At 51.1% G+C, this 14,034-nt stretch overlaps 1 protein-coding gene across 3 annotated transcripts in view; it reads left to right on the top strand.

The window, feature by feature from the left end:
- SCN5A (sodium voltage-gated channel alpha subunit 5) overlaps nucleotides 1-13,807 on the top strand; it is a 109,510-nt gene extending 95,703 nt beyond the window's left edge. For all 3 annotated transcript variants that reach the window (XM_030934945.1, XM_010371496.2, XM_030934947.1), the window contains 6 exons: nucleotides 1,784-2,065; nucleotides 4,620-4,673; nucleotides 5,324-5,461; nucleotides 6,143-6,247; nucleotides 7,293-7,563; nucleotides 10,268-13,807. In XM_030934945.1, the coding sequence (XP_030790805.1) occupies nucleotides 1,784-2,065; nucleotides 4,620-4,673; nucleotides 5,324-5,461; nucleotides 6,143-6,247; nucleotides 7,293-7,563; nucleotides 10,268-11,505 (2,088 nt within the window). In that variant the 3' untranslated portion in view covers nucleotides 11,506-13,807. The remainder of the gene's footprint in view (nucleotides 1-1,783; nucleotides 2,066-4,619; nucleotides 4,674-5,323; nucleotides 5,462-6,142; nucleotides 6,248-7,292; nucleotides 7,564-10,267) is intronic.
- Nucleotides 13,808-14,034: the final 227 nt, after the last annotated feature.

Below are 14,034 nucleotides of genomic sequence, written 5' to 3'. Positions count from 1 at the left end.
TAGCCCAGAACCTCCAAGAGAGGCACAGCTGGACATGGAGGCACCCTGAGGGTAGGCAGCTGTGAGAACCCACCTCCAGGGCTCACCCTCCAGCCCTGTGAGCTCCTGTGAGGGCTGGGAGAGCACTGGACAAAGGAGAGGAAGCAAGACTTGCTGGGCACAGGGGTCTCAGCTATACCCCAGGCCACTGGCACCAGGGCCCCTGTGCTTCTGCTGTCCCGTGGGGCTGCATCTCTGTGTGCCCACTCAGTGTGCCCCTCTGCATGCCCTGCCTCCTGGCAGACACAGGCTGCCAGCCCTCTGTGATGGGCAGTGGGGCTGTGGTCGGGAGGGTGAGGGAAGAGGCATAGAGCAAGCTGCATTCCCAGCATCAGACAGAGGCTGTATAGGAAATGACCACGTGCTTAGTGATCTCCTGTGCACCATTTTCCTAGTGCAGATCCCTATGCATTTTTCAAGTCACCACATTTTACCAAAGAATGAGAGCAGATCAGTCAGATTTGAAAGCCCACCAAGAAAATCATCAGCTGTGATATATAGCAAGAAAACAAATACACACGTGTGTGTTTGTGTGTACTTGTGTGGGGTATTTTTTTTTTTTAACGAAACATACACAGTTCTGTGTGGCTTCAGAAGACATGTTTGTTTGTCTGTCACTGACCCAGCAGGCACCATCACACAGCTCAGGTTGATGGCTTTGAACCTTGCCCACACCCCCAATCCATGGAGACACACATAGCTCATTCCTGGTGGGAAACCATCCACAAGATATTATTCGGAGTTAAATATCTCTTTGGGAGCAAGGACATTTGATTCCAGAGGGACACAAGGAGACACTAGGTGCCAGGGATGCCTCTGAGGTGGCCATTGGCCACAGAGCCAGCCAAGGGCAAACTCCCAGGGCTTCCCTGCCTCACTCTACACCCAGATGTTTGGTGCCCTAAGAGCTTGTTTCTCACCCTGTTCCAGGGTTCAGCGTGCCTTCTGGGGAACAGCATCCCCCAACCTGGCATCTGGGCCATACCACACGGTCCACAGCAGCTTCACCTCCAGTCTGTGTGGCACTCGTGTTCCTGGTGCATGGACAGCTGGGGACTTGGTCCATGAGTGGGGTGGAGGGTCCCAAATGCCTCTACTAGGGAATCTTCTACAGGGTGCTCTGAGTTTATATGCAGAGCATGAGGCTGTGGCTCCATGGGATCTGAGAGCCCCTCACTGGGGAGCGGGTATCACAGTGAGTGCCCATGCCACCTGCTCTCTGGCTCTGCTCTTACAGGAGCACTGGAGAACTGCCACAACACCCTCTGGACACTGCACTGAGGTCCCCTGGGTTACTTCAGGGGAGAACACCCATCCATCCCAATAGCAACAACCTAAAATAAACCAGAATTTAGCTCCAAAAATGTAAGGACTCTTGGGATTGTTAGGAAACCCAATCTTGGGGACATGTTTTGAGAGGTCTTTCCCAGCAAGTTGCTGGCATCCTCAACCAGCACACACCTTGATGAAAAATCAGGTTTTAAAGACCACAGATTCAGGGCAGGGCCAAGAAGGGAAAGCAGATGTTCTGAAGCCACACCAAACTCTAGTGTGCAGTCCCCTCACTCCCCACCAGGGCTTCCAGCCATGGAGCTGGCCTCTCCCATGAGTGTGGGATCCGCACACCCACCTGCACAGGCCTCTGCAGCCAGGGAGTTCATTCTTTCGTGGGGGGGGGTGGTCTTGAAAAGGGCATGTGCTCTGGGCCCCCCCAGGAACTGAGCCACTTCTCTGTCCACTTGAGGTGGTGGTCAATGCCCTGGTGGGCGCCATCCCGTCCATCATGAACGTCCTCCTCGTCTGCCTCATCTTCTGGCTCATCTTCAGCATCATGGGCGTGAACCTCTTCGCGGGGAAGTTTGGGAGGTGCATCAACCAGACAGAGGGAGACTTGCCTTTGAACTACACCATCGTGAACAACAAGAGCCAGTGTGAGTCCTTGAACATGACCGGAGAATTGTACTGGACCAAGGTGAAAGTCAACTTTGACAACGTAGGGGCCGGGTACCTGGCCCTTCTGCAGGTGGTAAGTCCTGGAGAGAAGGGACTTCCTTCCTCCCAATGGCTGTCGAGCAGCATGGCCATCACCCATGATGTGGGCAGGAGTGGGGCAGTGGGGCCATGCTGGATCCTCACAGGAGGATCACAGTGCCCAAAGGAGACTCAGGACTCTCCAGGGATTTGGCTCCTTGGGAAATCCCCAGACTTTCAGTTCTAGAACCAATACCACATTCTCCAAATTGCAGAGTATAGGGATGGCTCCGTGGTGCTGTAGAACCAACTCCCCAGCCAGTAGTCAAGTTGACCTCTTCAGGCTATCAGTTAGGCAGTGTGATGGCACAGGTTAAAAAATGAAAGACCGTAGACTACTGAGGAACTGAACTGTTAGCAAAGTTGTGACTGTGGCCACCCTCTGTTATAAAAGATAGTGTTAGCTCTTGTGTTATTTAAAAGAACATATTTCCATCTTTGATGTGCAATGTTTAAGCACACACAATCCTTCTAGGGTTTCCATTGATTTTGTGAGTATGGTGGCTTCTGTGATTATAACACATTCCATAAAATTAACCTACCATTAGCCTTGACTAATGCAGCAGAACCACAGTGCAAAAAGCTACAACTTGCTTGTCTTGCTATTCCAATCTTAAGCCCAGACACCTGTCTCTGGTTCCCAAAGCAGAGGAAAACTCAGCAGACTCTTACCTGGAAACTTTAGGCATCCACTCACACCTCCACCTATCCCTTAAACCCCAGTGGTAGTCCCACAAAGACTCGCCTGCACTGCCTAGTGGAGAACAGTAGATTAGCGCCAAACCCAAGGAGCTGTCTATTCCTGCAACTGTCCCTCAGAATATCGGAACTTTGGAATAAAAGGCCTCCTTTTGTAGACTAAGACCTGCTCACCTTTCCAGACACAGCTGCTCGGTGTTTGGGAAGAATTCAGTCATAAGTATCTCATACCCTTGGGTGGTCCCCAGCAGTTTCCAAAGTATTTCCGGGCCTATCTTTATAGGCAAGGGCCTGTTGGTACAGGGAGCTGGAGTAACTTGCCTACTATGGGCGACCTCAGTTTCCCCTTCTGCCTTACCTGCCTCATAAGAATTCTTAGACACAGGAAGTTTGTGTTACTGAGCTTGTGCTTAGAAAGGAGGCTTGGGGGCTGGCCGCGGTGGCTCACACTTGTAATCCCAGCACATTGGGAGCCTGAGGTTGGTGAATCATTTGAGGTTAGGAGTTTGAGACTAGCCTGGCCAACATGGTGAAACCCTCGTCTCTACCAAAAACACAAAAATTAGCTGGGCATGGTGGTGTATGCCTGTAATCCCAGCTACTCAGGAGGCTGAGGCAGGAGAATCACTTGAACCCGGGAGGCAGAGGTTGCAGTGAGCTGAGATCACACCATTGTAGTCCAGCCTGTTTGACAGAGTGAGACTCTGTCTCAAAAAAAAAAAAAAAAAAAAAAAGGGAGGCTTGGGGCAGGACAGAACTGGATTTGGCCAAAAACACAAATGAGACTTCACTGGGGAGTCAGTCAGTCTCACCACCAAGCATGTCTCTTGGGCTCTTTCTGCATAGCAGCCCAGACTAGGGCTGGTGCCACCAGCACCAGGGCCCTCTCTGGTTCATCTCGCCTCTTTACTCCCTTGGTGTGGTATGCTGGAGCCAGCTTGTGCCAGCTCACAAGAGCTCATTTTTACATTTTCAGAAATTTTGCAAGCTGTTTATTAAACATAGCCATTAAAAAAATTAATTCTATAAACTTACAAAATTAACTAAATGATATTAAAACAAAGGTAATAAACACTCAAGATTCATCATTACTTTTTAGTGTTATCATCTATGCTTTTGAGGTTTTTTACATCTATTTTGTCTGTATAGTGGGAGTACCATAATGCTAAGCTCTTATGCATCTCTTCTCAACTCCATTGAGTAACTTCACATTGGTAACCTGAAATCAACCATGGTGGGAATATTTACACAAGAGAAATTGGCAAACCAACAATCAGGGTTTTTTCTTTTCTTCTGGGAAGTCAGCTGTTAACTATTTACCAACACACCGTTGACAAAAGAACCCCCTTAAGTACCAGGGAAGGTTGAGATTCTTCGGGAACTTCCCTTGAAAGTCCATGGAGCAGAAGCCGCATGGTTCTCTGAGACATAGGACAAGAGGGACCAGGTCAGCCCTGGAGTCTAGAACACAGAGTCTAAGCTCCACCTCTGTCTCCCTGACAGAATCACTGGCAGGATTCTGTGATGTTTCAGAAATGGAAATGAGTGTGGATCTGAAGGACAGACCTCCTGCAAGCCCCCTCAGACTCTTGGCCTCAATCAAGAAGCTTATTCCCTGCTGCATGGCCTTCTTGGGGCATCCGCTCAGTTGCTTCCCCTCCAGCCCTAGCCCTAAACAAGGTCTTTCTCTGACCACCCGGGCATTTGAATGCTGCTGAAGGGGTGAGGTGGGGTGTCCTGCTTTTCATAAGAAGCTTGCTTCTGGCTTCATCCGTCCAGACCAGAGCCCTAAGTAACTCAAGCAAGGTGCAGAATTAAATGATTGTCCTAATCTTGTCTTTTCCTCCCAGGCAACATTTAAAGGCTGGATGGACATTATGTATGCAGCTGTGGACTCCAGGGGGGTAGGTTGCCACAGTGGCCCCTTCCACCAAGTCAGGCACCTGAGGTTTCTGGTTGCTTGGCCACCAGGGAATCAGTGTCTGCATCTGAAAGCCCAGCCCACAAGGGCAAGATCTCGTGTCACTCTGGAGTTCAACCTCTCTGGAATGCCCAAGCCTGACTCTGGGGCAAGGTTGCTTGGTCTCCTAAAAAGTCCCAAAATTCTCAAATGTCTTTAATTAAACTCACTGTAGTTTACTGACTTTTACCCCAGGAGGATGGGGTGGAAGCAACAGAGATGCAAATCAAGCTTCTTCTTTGTCCAGCACCCCACCCGGTCACACTGACAGCTCAGTGAAGACTGAAAGAGGTCCCCATGTACTCCAGCCTCCCATTGGCCCAGGGCCGGAGCCAGGCACTGATACTCTGCCAGCCCTGAGCCCAGCATGTCTGCTGTCCTCACCTGCCACTATCCACTCCTCTCACCTCTATCCCCACCCACCTCTGGCCCACAGACTCACATAACTGGGCTAGTGACCTTCCTCTAGATACACCCTCTCTCCCACAGAATGGATGCCCCTAGGCAGCCCTCGGCCTCCGCCCCCCACCCCTCCCCATGTGACCCCCGAGACCCCAGCCTGTCTGATCTTCCTGTGTGATTTCTCCCTCACAGTATGAAGAGCAGCCCCAGTGGGAATACAACCTCTACATGTACATCTATTTTGTCATTTTCATCATCTTCGGGTCTTTCTTCACCCTGAACCTCTTTATCGGTGTCATCATTGACAACTTCAACCAACAGAAGAAAAAGATACGTAGAGCACCAGCTCCCCGCTGGGCTGGGCAGGGCAGGGCTGGGTGCCAGGGGACTGAGGGGCCATTCGGACTCCAGGCCCCTTCTCACCTTCCCTGCTGGGGATGGTCCTCTTCTTGCTGCTGCTGGAATGAGGTGGGGAGAAGGGTGTGTCCAGGGATGTAACATGTCTAGGCCTATAAGAACATAAGAAGGGGCTTTGGTGGGAGGCCCTATGTCTGCCCTAATCCACCTGAGAGATGAGACTCCTGGGAGAAGCTGGTGTGAGAGCCGCATCTGTTCACCTGGTCCATGATCAGAGGTCATGGGTAAGGCCTGTGCAGAGGCCCTGGGTCTTCCCAGAGCTTCATCAGAGCGGCTATAACTGGGTTGTAGACAAACCAAGTGAACAGAGAGAACCTGAAGGCTGGTTGAGCTGGGAGGGGGAAAGGGCGGGGGGTGGATACTGGATTTGCAGGTCATAAAACCGGAGAGATCTCAAGGTGAAAGGGGACAGGGCTCCTGGATAAATAGATTTGGGGAAGAATCTGTGGTGCAAAATAGGGATATATTTTGTCCAGGAGAGGAAGCCAGGAGGTGGTTGACCCTGGCATCCTCATCAAGGAGGCAAGATCCTGGTGCCCTCCATGCTGGGGCCTCTGAGAACCCCAGAATGAGGTTGGTGCCTTCTCTCTGCACTTAGGGGGCCAGGACATCTTCATGACAGAGGAACAGAAGAAGTACTACAATGCCATGAAGAAGCTGGGCTCCAAGAAGCCCCAGAAGCCCATCCCACGGCCCTTGGTGAGCTAGGCTCCTGGTTCTGTGGGAGTGGGGAGGATCTTCTGGGGTCCCTGGGAAGCTTTCATGCCGCACGGCCAGCCATCAGGGCCACCTCACAGTCTTTCAGCCCAGCCTGAGGGACGCTATCAGATGTCTGAGCATGAAGAGAGGTCCCAGCCTCATACAGATAGGGAGGAAGGTATGAGAAGGATGTAGCATCCCGGGACACTCTCCACCCACAGGAACCCTCTGTCTCTGAGCAGATTTCCTCCTTCCCCTCAAGGATGCAGGTTTTCCTCAGGAAAAGCAGGGCAGCCTTCACAGCCCCACCCCACCCCACTCAGATCCTCATCCTTGAACCCCCAGAACAGTCAGGGAGCTGGATTCCCGAGTTAGCTGGTGGGGAGAGCCAAGAGCTCTGGAGAGTGGGGTCCTCTCAAAGACTGACTCCCTTGGCCCAGTCAAGCCATTATCCAAAAAAATGTGTGTGTGTGTTATTTATAATCTTTTCTAAGTGGGAGAACAGAAAAGAAATATATATATATATATATATATATATAAAATCTTATTTCTTTCCCCAAATAATCTGGGCTGATTTACAATTAAAGACACATGTAAATATGGTTAGTACAATAAATAAAATAAATTATATTTAAAAAGTAGAGAAAATATATTAATCTAAGCACTGACATAAGTACTAGGGTTGAAGTTGAAATTTACCCTTGAGCCTTCAGACTGTGGCAACTGAAAGGGAAGCACAGTGAACAGTGTGCTAAGGATGCTTAGGGCAGGAAAAATCTCTCCCTGAAGATCCGTCATGGAAGTCCTCATGGAAGATGGAGCCTTGGAGCTGGGTCTTGAAGCCCAGGAAGCATTTCAGCAGGAAAGCCAATAGCTTTAACCTCCAGGACTTTTTCCTCTGCACTCTGTGGCAGTGTGGCAGGGGCTTTGAGCTCACTAGAGGGTAGAGTGGGAGGGTGGGTGGCCTGGGATGAGAGGCAGAAACGGGCATTTGCCAGCCTCCCAAGGGCCCTGCTGAGCGCTTTCCATTTGCCTCTCCTTTCAGAACAAGTACCAGGGCTTCATATTCGACATTGTGACCAAGCAGGCCTTTGATGTCACCATCATGTTTCTGATCTGCTTGAATATGGTAACCATGATGGTGGAGACAGATGACCAAAGTCCTGAGAAAATCAACATCTTGGCCAAGATCAACCTGCTCTTTGTGGCCATCTTCACAGGCGAGTGTATTGTCAAGCTGGCTGCCCTGCGCCACTATTACTTCACCAACAGCTGGAATATCTTCGACTTCGTGGTTGTCATCCTCTCCATCGTGGGTGGGTATACAAGTCAGCTGGACAGAAGCCCTCCCCAGCCACGCCTCTTGTCCGGCCCCTGGGTCTCTGCTGAATGCCACGTACAACCCTAGGTTCTTTCATTCTTTTTTCAGTGGATTTCTCACCCCCCTCCCCTCATACATACATGCACACACACACCTCTCCAGAGAGAACTTATCTGGAAGGGTCCACTTGGGTCAAGGAGACCAACCTGGCAGAGGACCCAGCACTCCCTCCTGGCCCCACCCTCCAGAGGACCTGGGAACACAGTTCTCTAACTGCTTAGATAGCTTCAAGGATGAGTCTGGGAATGGGAGTGGGTGCTGTGGAGGCTAGTTCTGCCCGCACTTAGGTTGAAGGAGAAGGAAGCTCACTAAGGATGAGGTGGGTCCCCAAGGATGGGGGGTAGGTGGCCCTCCAGAGTAGAAGTTATCCCTGAAGATGGAAAATTCTGGAGCTAACCGCCAAGGTGTATGCCAGACTCTTTCAGACATACCTGTCTCATGCAATTCACCAGTCAATTCAGCACTAAAGGAGGGAGATTGTACAGCTAGGGAGAAGCAGAGACCCAATCCTGACCCATGTCTGTTTGACCTCAGAACTCAGATCTTTTTTTTTATATAACAGCTTTACTGCGACATAATTCACATACCATAAAATTCACGGTTAACTTTAAAGTCACTTTAAAGTATACAATTCAGTGTTTTTTAGTATATGCACAGAGCTTTGCAACCATCACCACTATCTAATTTTAGAATATTTTCCTTTCCCCAAAGGAAATTCTACCCATTTAATAGTCACTCCCCATTCATTTCCCCTCTCCCTCAGCCCCTGAAAACCTCTTATCTAAAATTTTGAGGGACCACCAAACTGTTTTTCAATTGGCTGCACCTTTTTACATTCTTACCGTCAATGTATGAGGATTCCGATTATTTTGCCCTCACCAACACTTGTTATTGCCTGTATTCTTTTTATGGGAGCCCTCCTAGTGGGTGTGAAGTGGTATCTCCTTGAGGTTTTGATTTGCAAAACCAAATGACTAACGATGCAGGACATCTTTCCATGTGCGTGTTGGTCATTTATATATCTTCCTTGGAGAAATCTCTATACAGGTCCTTAGCTCATTTTTTAATTGGGTTATTTCTCTTTTTAGTGTTGAGTTGTAAGAGTTCTTTACATATTCTGGATCATAGTCTCTTATCAGATATATGACTTGCAAATATTTTCTCCTAGTCTGTGAGTTTTTTCATTTCCTCGTGGTGTCTATTAAAGGACAAAAGTTTTAAATGTTAATCAAGTCCAGTTTACCTACATTTTTTCTTTTGTCACTTGTGTTCAGAGCCCAAACTCTTAACTCCACCCCCATGGGGCTCTGCCTTGTGGTGACTGTAAGTTTCATCTTTCTGCCATATACAACCTCTGCCTCTGGTAAATATAAAGGATAATGCAGGGGCTAAGGCAGGCACTGCTGCGGCTATAGTGATGGGCAGATGGAAGCACAGAGTAGGGTTAGGAATCTCTGGGGGGTCTCAAGCAGGGTGAGGGTGAGAGCGTGCCTCATGGGACTGGAAAGGAACTTTAGAGAATGCAGGATGTGAGCAACAGGAATGGAACCATTGAGGGACAGTCTCAGAGGCTTTGGAAGGTGCAGCATGTACTTTGGGATCATCTCCTGGCCCGGTGTTTGGGCAGTACCAGAGAGGAGTGGTTAAGAGATGAACTTGGAGCCCGAATGTCTGAGTCAAATCCCAGCTTCTCACTCACTAGGTGGCAACTTGGGTAAGTTACCTCACCTCTGTTTCCTCTTCTGGAAGATGAGAATGATGGCATCTGCTCACTTCCTAGGACAACGGGAAGGAGTAAATGAAATGATGGCTATGAAGTGCTTGGCCGATTGCTCCACTGACCGTAAACACTGGACACATGTCAGTCAGTGACATTTGTATATAAGGAGTCTGGAAAGGGCACTTGGGCCATATAAGACAAGTTTATTTCACTCTTTATTCTATCATTTATATCCATGCCCCTTAAAACTCCAAACCCAGGTAGTCACTGAAGACCCAGGGGTAGTGAAGCCCTCAAAGGTGGCAGAGTTAGGAGGGTGATAAGAACCATCACAGAGAGGCTGAGAGAAGACACTGGCCATGGCGTGGCATCAGGGAGCACTGATTTCTGGGCCAGTGTTTCATGCCCTTTCATAGGCACATAAATCATCTGGGCTTATTAAGATGCAGTGGGCTGCAGTGGAACTGAGATTCTGCATTTCTAATAAGCACCCAGGAGATCCCAAGGCTGCTGGTCCTCACACCACACTTTGAATAGCAAGGAGCTGAAAGGCCTGAGTGCTAGTCCAAGCTGGGCGGGCAGGATGCTAAGCAGAGCCCCTCTGGCCTGAGAACCCAAGATACAGAAGATGGGCCTAGGACAGCTCTATTGTGCAGGTACACACTGAAGATTAAGGAATGAGGGGGCTGAGAAGGAACCCTGCAAAGGACCCATTTTTCTGGGTGACAGATGCAGACACGGAGACTCAGACAGGCAGGAGCAGGCAGAGTCCTAGCATGCCCAGTGGACGCAATCCTCCGGGAAGGGCCACCTCTCCTTGGCTCCTTGCCATACAGAGACTCCCCCACCCCCTGCACAGAGATGCTGGCTAGAGGACCGAGGTGCCACCAGTAGCCACAGTCTCTGTTATTTCCCACAGGCACTGTGCTCTCGGACATCATCCAGAAGTACTTCTTCTCCCCAACGCTCTTCCGAGTCATCCGCCTGGCCCGAATCGGCCGCATCCTCAGACTGATCCGAGGGGCCAAGGGGATCCGCACACTGCTCTTTGCCCTCATGATGTCCCTGCCTGCCCTCTTCAACATCGGGCTGCTGCTCTTCCTCGTCATGTTCATCTACTCCATCTTTGGCATGGCCAACTTCGCTTATGTCAAGTGGGAGGCTGGCATCGACGACATGTTCAACTTCCAGACCTTTGCCAACAGCATGCTCTGCCTCTTTCAGATCACCACGTCAGCCGGCTGGGATGGCCTCCTCAGCCCCATCCTCAACACTGGGCCCCCCTACTGTGACCCCACTCTGCCAAACAGCAATGGCTCTCGGGGGGACTGTGGGAGCCCAGCCGTGGGCATCCTCTTTTTCACCACCTACATCATCATCTCCTTCCTCATCGTGGTCAACATGTACATTGCCATCATCCTGGAGAATTTCAGCGTGGCCACAGAGGAGAGCACCGAGCCCCTGAGTGAGGACGACTTCGACATGTTCTATGAGATCTGGGAGAAGTTTGACCCAGAGGCCACTCAGTTTATTGAGTATTCAGTCCTGTCTGACTTTGCCGATGCCTTGTCTGAGCCACTCCGTATCGCCAAGCCCAACCAGATAAGCCTCATCAACATGGACCTGCCCATGGTGAGTGGGGACCGCATCCATTGCATGGACATCCTCTTTGCCTTCACCAAAAGGGTTCTGGGGGAGTCTGGGGAGATGGACGCCCTGAAGATCCAGATGGAGGAGAAGTTCATGGCAGCCAACCCATCCAAGATCTCCTATGAGCCCATCACCACCACACTCCGGCGCAAGCACGAGGAGGTGTCAGCCATGGTTATCCAGAGGGCCTTCCGCAGGCACCTGCTGCAACGCTCTGTGAAGCATGCCTCCTTCCTCTTCCGTCAGCAGACGGGCAGCGGCCTCTCTGAAGAGGATGCCCCTGAGCGAGAGGGCCTCATCGCCTATGTGATGAATGAGAACTTCTCCCAGCCCCTTGGCCCACCCTCCAGCTCCTCCGTCTCCTCCACTTCCTTCCCCCCCTCCTATGACAGTGTCACTAGAGCCACCAGTGATAATATCCAGGTGCCGGGTTCTGACTACAGCCACAGCGAAGATGTCGCCGACTTTCCCCCATCTCCGGACAGGGACCGTGAGTCCATCGTGTGAGCCTCGGCCTGGACACATCATGTGAGCTGGCCAGGACACACCAAAAAGCAGCCTTTTGCACCGTGGCAAACCCAAATGCAGTCAGTCACAAACCAGCCTGCGGCCTTCCTGGCTTTGGGAGTAAGAAATGGGCCTCGGCCCCGTGGATCAACCAGGCAGAGTTCTGTGGTGCTGCATGGCAGCCGGAGCAGTTGGCCTGTGCCTGGAGGCCTCAGACAGACCTGTGACCTGGTCTGGTCAGGCAATGCCCTGGGGCTCTGGAAAGCAACTTCATCCCAGCTGCTGAGGCGAAATATAAAATTGAGACTGTATATGTTGTGAATGGGCTTTCATAAATTTATTATATTTGATATTTTTTTACTTGAGCAAAGAGCTAAAGATTTTTCCATGGACATGGGCAGCAATTCACGCTGTCTCTTCTTAACCCTGAACAAGACTGTCTGTGGAGCAGCCGGAACTCTGTTCTCAAAACAGAAGTGGAATCCAGTGTGGCTCCCACAGGTCTTCATTGCCCAGGGGTCAAATGAGGTCCCCCTCCCACTTGACCTGAGATGCTGGGAGGGCTGAACCCCCCACTCACACAAGCGCACACACACAGTCCTCACACATGGAGGCCAGACACAGGCCATGGGACCCAGACTCCCAGTCTAAGGGAGACAGGCCTTTCCCTGCCGGCCCTCCAACGATGGGGTTCTTGTCCGCGGGGCTCACCCTGGCTTTCTGTTGTCTCCAAGGTCCCATTCTCCCCCAGCGTTTTCACACAGGTCATATTGTCAGTCCTACAAAAATAAAAGGCTTCCAGAGGAGAGTGGCCTGGGTCCCAGGGCTGGCCCTAGGCACTGATAGTTGCCTTTTCTTCCCCTCCCGTAAGAGTATTAACCATAAAACCAAAGGGCACAGGGTGCCAGCCCCACTCACGGCCTGGCATACAGCTTGTCCTTGCTCCTGGAAGCTGGCAGGCCCTGCCCAACAGGCCAAGGGAAGAGAAGGCTGAGCCATGTGGGTTTGGGGCTAAGAAGTTCACCAGCCCTGAGCCATGGTGGCCCCTCAGCCTGCCTGAAGAGAGGAAACTGGCCATCTCCCAGGGCTCTCTGGACCATGTGCGGAGGAGTTTTCTGTGTGGTCCCCAGCTTCTCTCCAGACACAGAGACATGGGAGTGGGGAGGGGAGCTTGGCCCTGTGCCCTCTGCAGGGAAAGGGATGGTCAGGCCTAGTTCTTGTGCCCTGAGAGGGGAATGAACCATGGCTCCTCTGAGAGAGGGGGCACTGTGGTCAGGCCCAGCCTCTGGCTCAGCCCGGGATCCTGATGGCACCCACACACAGGACCTATTTGGGACAAGGTCCAGGTGGTCCTATAGGTCTTGTGAAAAGGCTTTTTCAGGGAAAAATATTTTACTAGTCCAATCACCCCCAGGACCTCTTCAGCTGCTGACAATCCTATTTAGCATATGCAAATCTTTTAACATAGAGAACACTCACGCTGAGGTAACAGGGTCAATTGGCGGAGCCTGAGCAGGCAAGGGCTTGGCTGCCCTATTCCAGCTCTCCCACAGAGCCCCTCCATCAGGCACATGCCTCCCAGGCCACCTCAGTCTCACCTGCCCGCTCTGGGCTGGCTGCTCCTAACCTACCTCGCCGAGCTGTCGGAGGGCTAGACATTTGTGGCAGTGCTGAAGGGGGGCATTGCTGGCGAGTAAAGTATTATGTTTCTTCTTGTCACCCCAGTTCCCTTGGTGGCAACCCCAGACCCAACCCATGCCCCTGACAGATCTAGTTCTCTTCTCCTGTGTTCCCTTTGAGTCCAGTGTGGGGCATGGTTTAATTGTCCCAGCGACATTTCTCCAAGTGGAAATCCTATTTTTGTAGATCTCTGTGCTTTGCTCTCAAGGTTTGGAGAGGTGTGTGCCCCTGCTGGGCGCTCACCACCCGCTGCACAGGCAAGAATGTGGTTGGGAGGCAGGCCAGGCTGCCAGCCCAGCTGGCCGGAAGGAGACTGTGGTTTTATGTGTGTGGACAGCCCGTGAGCCTTGAGACAGGTGCCTGGGGCTGGCTGCAGATGGTGTGGCTGGGGGCGGGGGTGAGCCGGACCCAACCCTTAGCTTTTAGCCTGGTTGTCACTTTTTTAATTTCCAGAACTGCACAATGATCAGCAGGAGGGGAAAAGAGAGTAGGAAAAAGGAGGGAAGGACAGACATCAAGTGCCAGATATTGTCTGAATTAATCGAGCACTTCTCACCAAACTTCATGTATAAATAAAATACATATTTTTAAAACAAACCAATAAATGGCTTATATGACCTGGTCTAGGCTCTGTCCTTATGATGAGATTTGACAAGAGTGGTAGCAGAGGCCCGAGGGCCTGGGAGATGGCCTCATCCGGAGCAAGTCTGGGGAACTTGCTGAGAGAGCATAATACTGACCATCATAACCATCGTTTAAGCCTACAGTTCTGTGGCAGTAAGCACATGCATACTGTGGTACCACAATCACCACCGTCCATGTCAGGAACATTAGTGTCAGCCTAAATTA

This window comes from Rhinopithecus roxellana, chromosome 1 (genome assembly GCF_007565055.1).
Source record: "Rhinopithecus roxellana isolate Shanxi Qingling chromosome 1, ASM756505v1, whole genome shotgun sequence".
Taxonomy (NCBI): Eukaryota; Metazoa; Chordata; class Mammalia; order Primates; family Cercopithecidae; genus Rhinopithecus; species Rhinopithecus roxellana.
Note: the sequence above shows the minus strand (reverse complement) of the source record. Positions and strands in the feature narration are given on the sequence as shown.